We start from the raw sequence: 13,583 nt of genomic DNA, 5'->3' as shown, positions 1-13,583 counted from the left end.
TGGTTAAAGGGATGTACAAACGCGTACTAATAGTATTCATGGCTCCGGCTCGAGCACCTACACATTCTGTGTGATGCGAAACGTCATCTCACTGGCGAGCTCTCATTGGCTATTGCTTATCACCATTCTCAAAACTTGTTGCACATTTCACACTACAAGATCATTGCAGATGTTGTGCCGATAAAGTAAAACCCATGTTTGAAAATACCGATCTCAAAAACTTGACCGGGACAGCTATCGTGACCAAAATCGTGTAGTGTACACGCAACTTTTTAGTGGGGAAATCAATGTGGGAGAGGTTGGATAACAGTAGAAAATACATTACTGTACTTTGCATTAGTGCCTGATAATTAACAAATAGAAAACAGGTTAAAGATTTAACATAACAAGGCACATAGCAATGTTTTGACAATTCCTAATATTGACAGGGGCACTGCTCAGTAACATGAGCACCATAATCTAACTGGAGCCTGAATAGTAATATTGTTTATGTAATTCTGTCAAAGTCTCCAGACTACTCACCCATAGTTGGACAATGGCCAAGGCATGTGGTTATCTAGCTCGAACCTAGCCTTTGGTGGAAAGCTGTTCTTTGGCACTGAAAAAGTCCAAACTGCTTCTTCTGTGACTTCAATACAATTAAAAAGCAGACACTTCACATCAACTTTGGACAACATACCTAACAGTACAAAAACAGTCAGTCCACAAGACAAGGAGACTATTAAAAGACAGGACCATCAGTTCACATGACAGTGACTGGCGGTCCGATTAAGGTCCCTGGACTCATGGGCCACAATCAACACCAAATAGTCCACTCCTCAGAGGCTAAAATAAGTATTCTGTCTACCCCACCATCCAGGGGCCAGGGCTATAGCAGTGATTATGGCCCATAAAGTGGAGATGAGAAACTGTCCAGCAGCGAGTAGTGGGAGGTTAAATGGTCATAGGGTCTCTTCTGGTGAGAGCCCGAGGGCATTCCCATATCAGTCCATCTTCATGGGGAACGTGGCTAGACGGCAGGAGGACTCTGGTCAACCAGTGACTGTGGGAAGAGGAAGACAAACCAACTCTGTAAGAACAATCATGTATGTTTCACAACAGACTAAAAACAAGGCTTACCTCGTCTCCTCCACACCAAACAAAACTTTCCAATTGTTTATTTTCCCATAGTGGTATGGATTTCGGAACACCTTACAAAAGAGAAACAGGCTTTACTCACTAATTCCGAACTGGTACACCATGTTGATATTTTGGTAAACCCACAGAGTCCAATAAGCCTCACCTTTCCTTTCTCCTTTAAACGTCTGATTTCTTTCTTGTTGATGTGTCTCTCCACACTGGTCTCTCCTCGAGTGATGAGGATAGCATGCCACAGGGTCAGACCTCCCAGAGCAACTGCCACCGAACTGCAGGGCATACAAACAGCGATCATGACCATCTGTCAATTGTACAGTCGTGGCCAAAAGTTGAGAATGACAAATATTGAATTTCAAAGTCTGCTGCCTCAATTTGTATGATGGCAATTTGCATATACTCCAGAATGTTACAATGAGTGATCAAATTAATTGCAAAGTCCATCTGCCATGCAAATGAACTGAATCCCCCCAAAAAACATTTCCACTGCATTTCAGCCCTGCCACAAAAGGACCAGCTGACGACATGTCAGTGATTCTCTCGTTAACTCAGGTGTGAGTGTTGATGAGGACAAGGCTGGAGATCACTCTGTCATGCTGATTGAGTTCAAATAACAGACTGGAAGCTTCAAAAGGAGGGTGGTGCTTGGAATCATTGTTCTTCCTCTGTCAACTATGGTTACCTGCAAGGAAACACGTGCAGTCAGGTATTGCTACCACTAAGATTGCACCTAAATCAACCCTTTATCAGATCATCAAGAACTTCAAGGAGAGCGGTTCAATTGTTGTGAAGAAGACTTCAGGGCGCCAAAGAAAGTCCAGCAAGTGCCAGGGCCGTCTCCTAAAGTTGATTCAGCTGCAGGATCGCGGCACCACCAGTACAGAGCTTGCTCAGGAATGGCAGCAGGCAGGTGTGAGTGCATCTTCACACACAGTGAGGCAAAGACTTTTGGAGGATGGCCTGGTGTCAAGAAGGGCAGCAAAGAAGCCACTTCTCTCCAGGAAAAACATCAGGGACAGACTGATATTCTGCAAAAGGTACATGGATTAGACTGCTGAGGACTGGGGTAAAGTCATTTTCTCTGATAATCCTCTTTCCGAATGTTTGGGGCATCCGAGGAGAAGGTGAGCGTGGCCACGACTACCATCAGTCCTGTGTCATGCCAAAAGTAAAGCATCCTGAGACCATTCATGTGTGGGGTTGCTTCTCAGCCAAGGGAGTGGGCTCACTCACAATTTTGCCTAAGAACACAGCCATGAATTAAGAATGGTACCAACACATCCTCCGAGAGCAACTTCTCCCAATCATCCAGGAACAGTTTGGTGACGAACAATGCCTTTTCCAGCATGATGGAGCACCTTGCAATGAGGCAAGTGATAACTAAGTGGCTCGGGGAACAAAACATCGATATTTTGGGTCCATGGCCAGGAAACTCCCCAGATCTTAATCCCATTGAGAACTTGTGGTCAATCCTCAAGAGGCGGGTGGACAATCAAAAACCCACAAATTCTGACAAATTGCAAGCATGGGCGGATTGCATGCCAGGGCGGATTGCAGAGGTCTTGAAAAAGAACGGTCAACACTGCAAATATTGACTCTTTGCATCAACTTCATGTAATTGTCAATAAAAGCCTTTGACACTTATGAAATGCTTGTAATTATACTTCAGTATTCCATAGTAACATCTGACATATCTAAAGACACCGAGGCAGCAGACTTAGTGAAAATTAATATGCAATTCAAAACTTTTGACCACGACTGTACTGAATACAACTCAAGATGAGGTCTATTTGAGAACACACAGAACAGCCATAGCAGTTCACCACAACAAAACAGTTGACTATCTACTATAAAACCCAAAACTTTTAGCGGATACAAATTTGTCTCACCTTGTCAGCACCCAAATGAAAATGACACCATTGTGAACCATCTTTTCCCTGAAGGAAAACAGTGCTGGTGGGGTCTGATAGTAGCTCTAGAAAGAACGCAAAACCAAACAATGTAAAGACCCTACATGAAAATCAGTTTAATTGTGGGGCTTGCACAGCAAAAAACCCCAGCTTAAATTTTCAACCTTCTACTTAAGCACACTACTACTCCTACACCGTTTAAGCTAGAAACACACTTTAAAATGTGTAGAATGGCCTCACTCGAGTTGCAGTTCAATTAGTAAATGTGATACCAATGGGTATTCCACAGTGTTAAACTAGAGGTCGACCGATTATGATTTTAACGCCGATACCGATTATTGGAGGACCAAAAAAGCTGATACCGATTAATCGGACAGTTTTTAAAATGTTTTTTTTTGTAATAATGACAATTACAACAATACTGAATTAACACTTATTTTAACTTAATATAATACATCAATAAAATCAATTTAGCCTCAAGTAAATAATGCATTGGTTTAAATAATGGAAAAACAAAGTGTTGGAGAAGAACGTAAAAGTGCAATATGTGCTATGTAAGAAAGCTAACGTTTCAGTTCCTTGCTCAGAACATGAGAACATATGAAAGCTGGTGGTTCCTTTTAACATGAGTCTTCAATATTCCCAGGCAAGAAGTTTTAGGTTGTAGTTATTATTGCCCTATTTCCCTCTATACCATTTGTATTTCATTAACCTTTGACGATTGGATGTTCTTATAGGCACTTTAGTATTGCCAGTGTAACAGTACAGCTTCCGTCCCTCTCCTCGCTCCTCCCTGGGCTCGAACCAGCAACACAACGACAACAGCCACCACATCGAAGCAGCGTTACCCATGCAGAGCAAGGGAAACAACCACCCCAAGGTTCAGAGCGAGTGAAGTTTGAAACGCTATTAGCGTGAGCTAACTAGCCAGCCATTTCACTTCGGTCACACCAGCCTCATCTCGGGAGTTGATAGGTTTGAAGTCATAAACAGCGCAATGCTTGACGCACAACGAAGAGCTGCTGGCAAAACGCACGAAAGTGCTGTTTGAATGAATGTTTACGCGCCTGCTTCTGCCTACCACCGCTCAGTCAGATACTTGTATGCTTAGTCAGATTATATGCAACACAGGACACGTTGATAATATCTAGTAATATCATCAACCATGTGTAGTTAACTAGTGATTATGATTGATTGTTTTTTGCAAGATATGTTTAATGCTAGCTAGCAACTTACCTTGGCTTACTGCATTTGCGTAACAGGCAGTCAGTCTCCTTGTGGAGTGCAACGAGAGAGAGGCAGGTCGTTATTGCGTTGGACTAGTTAACTGTAAGGTTGCAGATTGGATCCCCCGAGCTGACAAGGTTAACCCACCGTTCCTAGGCCGTCATTGAAAATAAGAATGTGTTCATAACTGACTTGCCTAGTTAAATAAAGATTAAATAAAGGTGTAAAAAAATAAAATCGGCGCCCAAAAATACCGATTTCTGATTGTTATGAAAACTTGAAATCGGCCATTCCGATTAATCGGTCGACCTCTAGGTTAAACCACCAACCACAAAAAGCCTAATCACAAACAGTAGCTGGGTTAACAAAGGAGCACATCCACAGTCCTCAGAATGCAACTAGTGGCAAATCAACAAAACTCTAGATGCCAAGTCTGTAGCCAATCATATAGCCAAGGGACCTAGAACTAACTACCAATCACATGGGACTTTGCCTGGCTTGAGGAGAGAGCTGCAGTCTCACTGGGCACATAGAAGGCCCCATTCTACACATGGAGACGATTGCCTAATTGTTGTCAAATGTTGATTGTTAATTGACAGTGGGACCCAGTGTTGCCCAGTGGACCTTTGCAGTCTGTCAATCTGTAACCCTCTCCAAATTAATCTGCAGTTTTAATTTTGGTCAACACACCAGGGCCCGGTTTCCCAAACAGCCTTAAGATGCTTTTGGAAAAGTGCTGTGATTTCAAGAATCTTTTGTACTACATGGCCAGACTGAGAAGCAATCTGTCGCCTACTCTTATCACTGGCTCCCTCTGTGGCTCCCCATTCACACTGCTAATGGATCAATGTCAATACACACACTGGTTACATCCCAAATCGCACCCTTTTCCATATGTAGTGCACTACTTTTGACCAGGGCCCACAATGCTCTGGTCAAAAGTAGTGCAACATATAGGGAATAAAATGCCAATTGGGGGACAACAGCCAAATGCAGGAGATAAGTTAGTGCTGTTGACTAGCTAAATCAGAACTCATAATAGTGAGAAACTATTGACTAGACTGGTTATGGGTTATTATCATGATACCTCTGTAGCTAGAGAGAATTTGTCACACAGCGATGGAAGCATTTTTAAAATCTAAAACAGTGAGGTGTTGCCTAAGAGCCATAGAATCTGTTACTATATAAACTCCCATCTTACCATGGTGGACTGGTGTCAAAACAGTAATTGATCTTGATCCCGGAGACTTTAAATTGCATTAGACAAACATCCATGAGCCTTCTCAGTGGACTTGACAAGAAACAAGTGTATTTAATTGCTGTTAATGTTTCATCTGATGTCTTTGATTCCTACATTCCAAAGCTCCCTTGGAGCTCCGTTAGCCAGCTTTGCTTGGCTGCTGTTTTTTGCCTCTTTAGCTAAACTTGCGGCAGCTCAACTTGACTCCATGCTCAGAATGTATGGCCTTTCGCTTACCTATACGACAAGCCCACGCCTCACCTAACATAAGAGAAGGAAAAATGTGGCAAAGACATGCCAGACTCTATCCAAACAGTCATGAACCAAGCGGCCTCACTCAATCAGGGTGTTTGGTCCACATGTCAATAACAAGGCATGATTTACGCGGAGGGCAGTACTCCGAATACGCTTTGAAAGTCAAAATGTCAAGCCTTCTAGAACCTCTAAGAAGCTGACAATCTCCCTCACCTCGACAGCGTTGTAAGCCTCTATGAACATGTCTTTGCAGCTGACGCTGCAGTACATGCAGCCCATGGTCATGTACAGGCAGAAGGAGAAGAAGTAGCGGTGGTTGAAGTGGCCCACACAGTTGTTGAGCCAAGCTGGCGTCACAAGGCAAGTTAAGGTCAATGTAAATGAGGCAGATCTAACAAAAATAAAACATTTTGGAACGCGAGAGATTATTCAATTGAATGACTGTCCCCCCCTTGGGTTTTAACATGTATTAAATTCAAATAAAAAGATTACACAAAAAAAGGAATCTGACAGATGAGATGTTGATGACTGTTTGTGGGTCTCGATAGAAAGGATACGACAGTGGTGATCCATCTTCAGAATACACCTGGAATGAAAGAAAGTCACTCATTGTGATTGACCTGCGCCATGGACTAGAGCTATCCAGTAGAGGTTTTGTATTTCTTGATGACATCATCTAACGACTGACAGAGAGTCCTTAACTTACGTATTGCAGATGCTGCAGTGGTGAGTCCTGGCTGGTTTGGGGACGATGCATTTCTTACAGATGGTCACTGACGGTGTATCACTTTTAACCTGAGAAACAAACCAAAAAAAGGGAAATAGAAGACCATTATTTCACAACTACACCTAAAACTTCTTATTGCCTGTGTCTTCACAAAACCGATTTTCTGCAGGCATTAGAGCAGGCACCTCACCTGTGGTGGGTGTCCAGGGGAGGTGGTGGTGGCCTTGTAGTAGTGGAAGAGGACCATCATGAGGACCCAGTGGCCATAGGTGAGGTGCCAGATGATCCACAGCAGTGGGTAGGTGTTGAGGATAACAGGCAACAGGCACAGGTAGACAATGACCACCACAGAGCTGGTGAGGGCAATCACCAGGCACACAAATACCTGGGAACAGAGGAGAGGAGGACACGGACAGAGGGAACAACTCATGAGGGAGCGTGAAAGGCGAAAAAACTGTGGGAAAAAAAATGGAAGAGCAAAAAGGTTAATGTAACCAAACATGGGATATTGAATTAACTTTCCTATATTTAATTAACTACATTAAAACAAAGCTATTTGACTGTACATCTACAGACAGGGCAGCAGATAGTCTAGCAGTTAAGAGCGTTGGGCCAGTAACCGAAAGGTTGCTGGTTTGAATTCCCAAACCAACTAGGTGAAAAATCTGTTGACGTGCCCTTTAAGGCACTTGACCCTAACTGTTCCTGAAAGTTGCTCTGGATAAGAGCATCTGTTAAATGACTCAAATGTATCAGAAAGGTGATCTATTGACTTACCACCCCAAACCAGCGAGTCACATTGTCCACAATCCAGTAGATGGGTTCAAAGACACAGTCCAGGTAGGTGTCAGAGTTGGTGAGGCTGTTGAAGTAGAGGGAGTTGAGCAGCAGCTTCCAGTAGCTCCACAGCTCTCCTAGCTTCCTCCGGGGCTTGCTGGGGCGCACCCCTCGCTTAGGACACAGCCGGCACCAGCGCAGGCAAAGGCTCATCATCCTGGAGAACTGCCACCTCCAGCTGCGCATGGCCCAGTCTTCCAGAGACACACAACACAGAAGCAGGTGGAAAAACTACTACGACCGGAAAGAAGAACTTGGAATGTACAGTCATTCATATTGCAGATGATGTCATTGGCGTCACTCTGAGAAATACAACCCACGGTTGAGTGGTGACACTCCCAGCTCGACACATACTGCGACTTCGGAGACCAGGGTTCAATCCCCGCATCCACCCTTCCTAATGTGTTCTTCTCCTCATCAAGATCCTCCATTAATTCTAATCTGTCTGAATAAAGAATGTATACAATACAAAGAGGGTGGAATTCTACTCTCCTTAAAAAAATACTTTAGAACCTCATCTTATCTCTCAATTAAAGGGATACTTCAGGTTTTTTGCAATGAGGCCCTTTATTTCCCCAGAGTCAGATGAACTCGTTGATACCATTTTTAAGTCTCTGCGTGCAGTTTGAAGGAAGATGTTAACAAGCTAAATTGCTAACTGCATTAGCTTGCGAAACTATCTCCATCTTCCTTCATACTGGACACAGAGACATAAAGATGGTATTTGCCAAAATCCTGAAGTATCCCTTTAAATGCTTAAACAACAACCAGCTCTCCAAGACCTAGAAAAGCTCATCAAGAGAGACGTCTGCTCAGCGCAGACTTCCTCTCCACAGAGCGACGACAAGGCATTAAAGTAATTAAAACCAGGTGAGTGCCGTTTCCAATGGAACCAGAGGATGCATGTCCAGAAAATGGGACAGGGCTATCAGGTAATGAGTGCGTCCACTCTCACAAAACTTAGAATGTTAATAATTCATTAGAAATACAGTTCTGTGGCCGAGCCTTCTATTGAAAGACCTTGGGTATGCAAAACCAGTAACCTTATAAGACACCAAAAGCCCAAGGATGAATTTCCTAAGAGGGGAATAAGTGGACAGCTATTCGAGGCATCAATTTCATGAAAGTGAGTATTAGTTACACTGATAAGGGGGAAACATTGGTTAGGCTCTCCAGTACACTAAGGCCATACACATTTTGTTAAATGTTTTACAGATTATTATTTTTTTTGAGTGAGGCGAGTGAACAACTAAACCGAAGTAGACCATCTTGTTAACATACTATAGCAACCTTAGTTCAACATCTAGCGACCAAATATTTTTGCCTTTTGGGAGGCTAAATTAGGCAAGGTTCAGCCATAACTTGAGGGGAAAGTGTTTCCCTCTTCACTGGAGGCTTGGGGACATCATTTTTCGCTTTAAATTGTGCAATTTCCAGAAAAGTTAAGAGGCATTCGTTCCAACTTTTAATTAAATTTGTATGGCCTAATCATCAATTATAATGCTGGGACCTTCACTGTGGCCAGCTGTTTGGCCTACAACTGCCCCCCCTGTTGTCAATATGCAGAGTATGTAATCCCTCTTTACAACCTGTGCAGATGGCATTATTAGATTTCTGTCATTCTAACAGTTGACCATGAAGTCACCCAGTATTACGGAGATCATTGATCAGCATATGGCAGCATGCCAGTCATAGAAAAGCTGTGTGGAACTGGAAAAGATTAGGGGTGATTTCCTGCCAAATCGACAGGCTGTTGTTGACTACCTACCAACTAACTACACATGAATTTCCAAAAGGTAGAGTTCAGAGTGACATATTGGAACAAACCAGTATGAACAAAATGTGAACATGTAATCAATCTCTAAACCTGATCACCATCAGAAAGCTTATTTTTCCTCAATCTCAGATTAACCCCTTAATTCTCAGTTTTAAAACAACAATTAAGCTCTTTAAGGCAGTGAGGGCAGTCTCTATGGCAACCTCCAAATCTGCCCAGCAAAGAAATGGTCTCCTCTGCTCTGCCAGGGTAAAAAGCCTTGCCCTGTCTGTCCCTGAAACAGGCTTAGCATATTTGTGTGCAGCACAAGCCTTGCAACTGGCAAGCTGCACTGACAACTCTAAACAGACACTTCAGTCTGTTTGTTGCTTCTGCTCAAGACTTTTCTCTCTCTGTGCCATTGCTGTCTCTTCATTCAGTCCTCGGGGTAAACATTTACACCGGTGTTGACAGCACTGGGCCCAGGGGATGATGGAGTTGTTTTTGGGGGTTATTGTACTCCAGAAAATGGCCTCATTCTACAATCCAAAAGGATGCAAATGACATATTCACATATTAAGAAAACAATCCGCAAAATACAATGTTAATGCAGTCAGGACTGAACAGTACGTTCTACATCCTAAAGTACTACATTTCTATGATCACATTCACACCATCAACACTCAAAATATTTGGAATGTCTGCAGCTCTGTGCTGACTGCACAAATAACATAGCCCTAACTTCTTTGTAGTCTTCATTTTACAGGGTTCTCTAACGTTAAAAAGGGGCAATCTGCAGTTACTACATACATTTTTTGGACATCAATTAATTACATTTACCCATCAATTATTAAAGAATTTCACTTATAAATGTCTCATGAGCTTAGTTCAACTGTCGCACCCCATCCTGAACCATTACTCAAATGTTTGAAAACAAACCCTATATAGCCTCAACGTGGTTAAAACGATCATTTTGATGCCATGGATGGCTCAGTCATTGTGTCCATAGCTCTGCTGATTAATTTGAGATTGAGAGCTAACATTTCTCCAGACCCATTTCTCAGCCTTTTTCCCGAAAAAGGTGGCAGGACTAGGGGAGTATGTTTCTTGTTTCAACCTCCGATTGCCGCTTTAAGGCACAGACAAGCATACTCACTGTCATGTTAATATTTGTTGCCGCTGGCTACCACAAACGACAAACAATGTTGATAGGGTGCCACCAGCCTGGCAATCTTGATTGCTGAGTTTTCCGCTGGCAGGCCGCTCCATGACATTTGATTACAATCTGAGATGTGTGTTGATTGAAAAATATTACCATTTTATGATGGCTCGCTAGCAGCTAGCAATGATAACTAGCTGGCTAATTACTAGTACTGACACCATTGATATTCCAATAATCAAAATATTTCACTCACCTTATCTTCCGAGAAAATAGGACCAGCTAGGTTAAATGCATTGACATTCAAGTCATTATAACTGTGAAATGTTAGCTAAACTCAAGAGATTTCGCAAAGTGAGCAAAACATTATAAATCGCGCGCGGAAGCAGACTATCTTATTTTCTTCTGTCAAAAATCCTCGAGACGTCGCGCCCCTTCGGACATGCATTGGATCTTGGGAAATGAATTTTTTTTGTACATTTCAAGATGTCAATAAAAACCGTTCCCTGCTAATCTGTTGATTGATTCGAGCTGCGCTACATCATCCATCCTTTTGGTATTTTCATGTTTAATGAGTACCATAAATTATATCTGGAAACATTTCTTATTAGAGGAGAAAACAGCGTTGTCTCAAAATTGGTACTCCAAGCAGGAAGTGGAGACGTCATATGACTAGAGAGATACGGCATCTGTGCAGATGCCTATTTTCTGATCAAAAATCGGTATTTGTTGTTCTTTAAAACTTAAGAGTATAAACATCACATTGAAATAACATAGCTAGATGCATAACAGCAAATTCAAATGCGTGTACTTGCCTGATCTTGCTGGCATGATCTTGCTGTCATAACTAGTCAGAAGCCGTCAACTTTGTTTTTTGTTTTTTCTCTTTCTCTTTCTAACGAACAACATTCAGCATCAATGTATAGTCTCCACCCGGCACAGCCAGAAGAGGACTGGCCACCCCTCAAAGCCTGGTTCCTCTCTAGGTTTCTTCCTAGGTTCCTTCCATTCTAGGGAGTTTTTCCTAGCCACCGTGCTTCAACATCTGCAATGCTTGCTGTTTGGGGTTTTAGGCTGGGTTTCTGTATAGCACTTTGTGACATCGGCTGATGTAAAAAGGACTTTATAAATACATTTGATTGATTGATTGATTGATTGACCTGCATTAATACAAGCACACTGCAATATTTGCAAAATATATATATCAATATACAGTGCCTTGCGAAAGTATTCGGCCCCCTTGAACTTTGCGACCTTTTGCCACATTTCAGGCTTCAAACATAAAGATTGAAACTGTATTTTTTTGTGAAGAATCAACAACAAGTGGGACACAGTTTTATATCTTTATGTTTGAAGCCTGAAATGTGGCAAAAGGTCGCAAAGTTCAAGGGGGCCGAATACTTTCACAAGGCACTGTATATCAAAATAATATGAGGTTCCTGCACTTAAGAGAAGTGGTTTTTTTTTCTCCAGATTTTAACAGTACATGGCCAAGATTTTCAAACGTTCATAGATGACCAGCAGGGTCAAATAATAATAATCACAGTGGTTATAGAGGGTGCAACGGGTCAGCACCTCAAGAGTAAATGTCAGTTGGCTTTTCATAGCCGATCATTCAGAGGTAGAAAGAGCAAGTCCAAACAGCAGGTCAGGGACAGGTAGCACATCCGGTGAAAAGGTCAGGGTTTCATAGCCGCAGGCAGAACAGTTGAAACTGGAGCAGCAGCACGACCAGGTGGACTGTGGACAGAAAGAGTCATCAGGCCAGGTAGTCCTAAGGCATGATCAACATTTTGTGGTTCTTGTCAAGATTCTAGCAGCCGTGTTTAGCACTAATTGAAGTGTATTTAGTGCTTTATCCAGGTAGCCAGAAAGTAGAGCATTGCAGTAGTCTAATCTAGAAGTAACAAAAGCATGGATTCATTTTTCTGAATCATTTTTGGACAGAAAGTTTGAGATTTTTGCAATGTTACGAAGATGGAAAAAAGCTGTCCTTGAAATATTCTTGATATGTTTGTCAAAATAGAGATTAGGGTCCAAAGTAACGCAGTCCTTCACAGTTTTATTTGAGACGACTGTACAACCATCAAGATGAATTGTCCAATCCAACAGAAGATCTCATTGTTTCTTGGGACCTAGAACTAGGTATCTCTGTTTTGTCCGAGTTTGAAAGTAAAACATTTGACGCCATCCACTTCCTTATGTCGGAAACACAAGCTTCCGGGGTGGGCAATTTTGGGGCTTCACCATGTTTCATCGAAATGTACAGCTATGTGTCGTCCGCATAGCAGTGAAAGTTAACATTATGTTTCCGAATGACATCACCAAGAGGTAAAATATATAGTGAAAACAGTAGTGGTGCAAAAACGGAACTTTGGGGAACGACTACATTTACAGTTGATTTGTCAGTTGACAAACCATCCACAGAGACAGATAAGATCTAAACAAGGACAGAACTTGTCTGTGTAGACCAATTTGGGTTTCCAATCTCTCCAAAAGAATGTGGTGATCGATGGTATCAAAAGCAGCACTAAGATCTAGGAGCGCAAGGACAAATGCAGAGCCTTATAGTTTTTTATATTTTCTGGGTCAGTTTGTATTTTTCAACAGAGGCTTTGTTACTGCAACTTTTAGTGAGTTTGGTACACATCTGGTGGATAGAGAGCCGTTTATTATGTTCAACATAGGAGGGCCAAGCACAGGAAGCAGCTCTTTCAGTAGTTTAGTTGGAATAGGGTCCAGTATGCAGCTTGAAGGTTTAGAGGCCAATACTATTTTCATCAATGTGTCAAGAGATATAGTATTAAAAAACTTGAGTGTCTCTCTTGATCCTAGGTCACAGCAGTGTTGTGCAGCGTCAGGACAACTGAGCTTTGGAGAAATACGCAGATTTAAAGAGGAGTCCGTAATTTGCTTTCTGATGATCATGATCTTTTGATCAAAGAAGTTGAATTTATCACTGCTGAAGTGAAAGCCATCCTCTCTTGGGGAACGCTGACTTTTAGTTAGCTATGCGACAGTATCAATAATACATTTAGGATTGGCTCTATATAATAAGGTCATCGCCAAAGTGCGCAGTACACAGGTGCACAACAAATAATAACCCTATTAGACAATGAAGACATGCTTGGTGGTGCACATGGACAAATGGTCAGGTTGTAAATGTTACCTTCTCTTATTCCAGGATTACATCAACTGTGCTGAGATGAGGGTGGAGTTCACTTGTCGTCACTTCACTGTGGGTGTTTTAATAGGATCCCCATTAGCTGTTTCAAAAGCAGCAGCTACTCTTCCTGGGATCCAACACAAAACATGAAACATGACATAATACAGAACAT

General features: G+C 42.2%; 1 protein-coding gene across 4 annotated transcripts; it reads right to left on the bottom strand.

Annotated features, from left to right (window-relative positions):
* Positions 1–237: 237 nt before the first annotated feature.
* Positions 238–11,182, bottom strand: LOC110491432 (palmitoyltransferase ZDHHC16B). Of its 4 annotated transcripts, none has more exons than XM_036946286.1 (11): positions 10,502–11,165; positions 10,243–10,371; positions 7,271–7,524; positions 6,684–6,947; positions 6,473–6,561; positions 6,324–6,352; positions 5,980–6,113; positions 3,024–3,109; positions 1,283–1,406; positions 1,120–1,190; positions 238–1,042 (listed from the first exon to the last, which is right to left on the bottom strand). In XM_036946286.1, exons 3-11 carry the CDS (start codon positions 7,514–7,516, stop codon positions 934–936), a joined length of 1,152 nt encoding a protein of 383 aa, XP_036802181.1. In that variant the 5' UTR covers positions 7,517–7,524; positions 10,243–10,371; positions 10,502–11,165; the 3' UTR covers positions 238–933. The 4 variants fall into 4 exon arrangements, 3 of the variants coding, with proteins under 3 accessions (XP_036802181.1, XP_021420551.1, XP_021420554.1); XR_002468833.2 differs by lacking the exon at positions 10,243–10,371 and adding an exon at positions 4,281–4,318 and having other exon boundaries at positions 875–1,042; positions 10,502–11,182; XM_021564876.2 differs by lacking the exon at positions 10,243–10,371 and having other exon boundaries at positions 10,502–11,159.
* Between the last annotated feature and the right edge of the window lie 2,401 nt (positions 11,183–13,583).

Source organism: Oncorhynchus mykiss, chromosome 16 (genome assembly GCF_013265735.2).
Source record: "Oncorhynchus mykiss isolate Arlee chromosome 16, USDA_OmykA_1.1, whole genome shotgun sequence".
Classification (NCBI taxonomy): domain Eukaryota; kingdom Metazoa; phylum Chordata; class Actinopteri; order Salmoniformes; family Salmonidae; genus Oncorhynchus; species Oncorhynchus mykiss.
Note: the sequence above shows the minus strand (reverse complement) of the source record. Positions and strands in the feature narration are given on the sequence as shown.

What these genes read in the sequence shown, in the direction of transcription:
- LOC110491432 (XM_036946286.1), bottom strand. Translation starts at nt 7,516, where the DNA reads ATGCGCAGCTGGAGGTGGCAGTTCTCCAGGATGATGAGCCTTTGCCTG. An exon ending in GAAGATGGATCACCACTGTC is followed by an intron (nt 6,114 to 6,323) that starts GTATCCTTTCTA and finishes TTGTGACGCCAG; the next exon opens with CTTGGCTCAACAACTGTGTG. An exon ending in TTTGGTGTGGAGGAGACGAG is followed by an intron (nt 1,043 to 1,119) that starts GTAAGCCTTGTT and finishes CTCTTCCCACAG; the next exon opens with TCACTGGTTGACCAGAGTCC.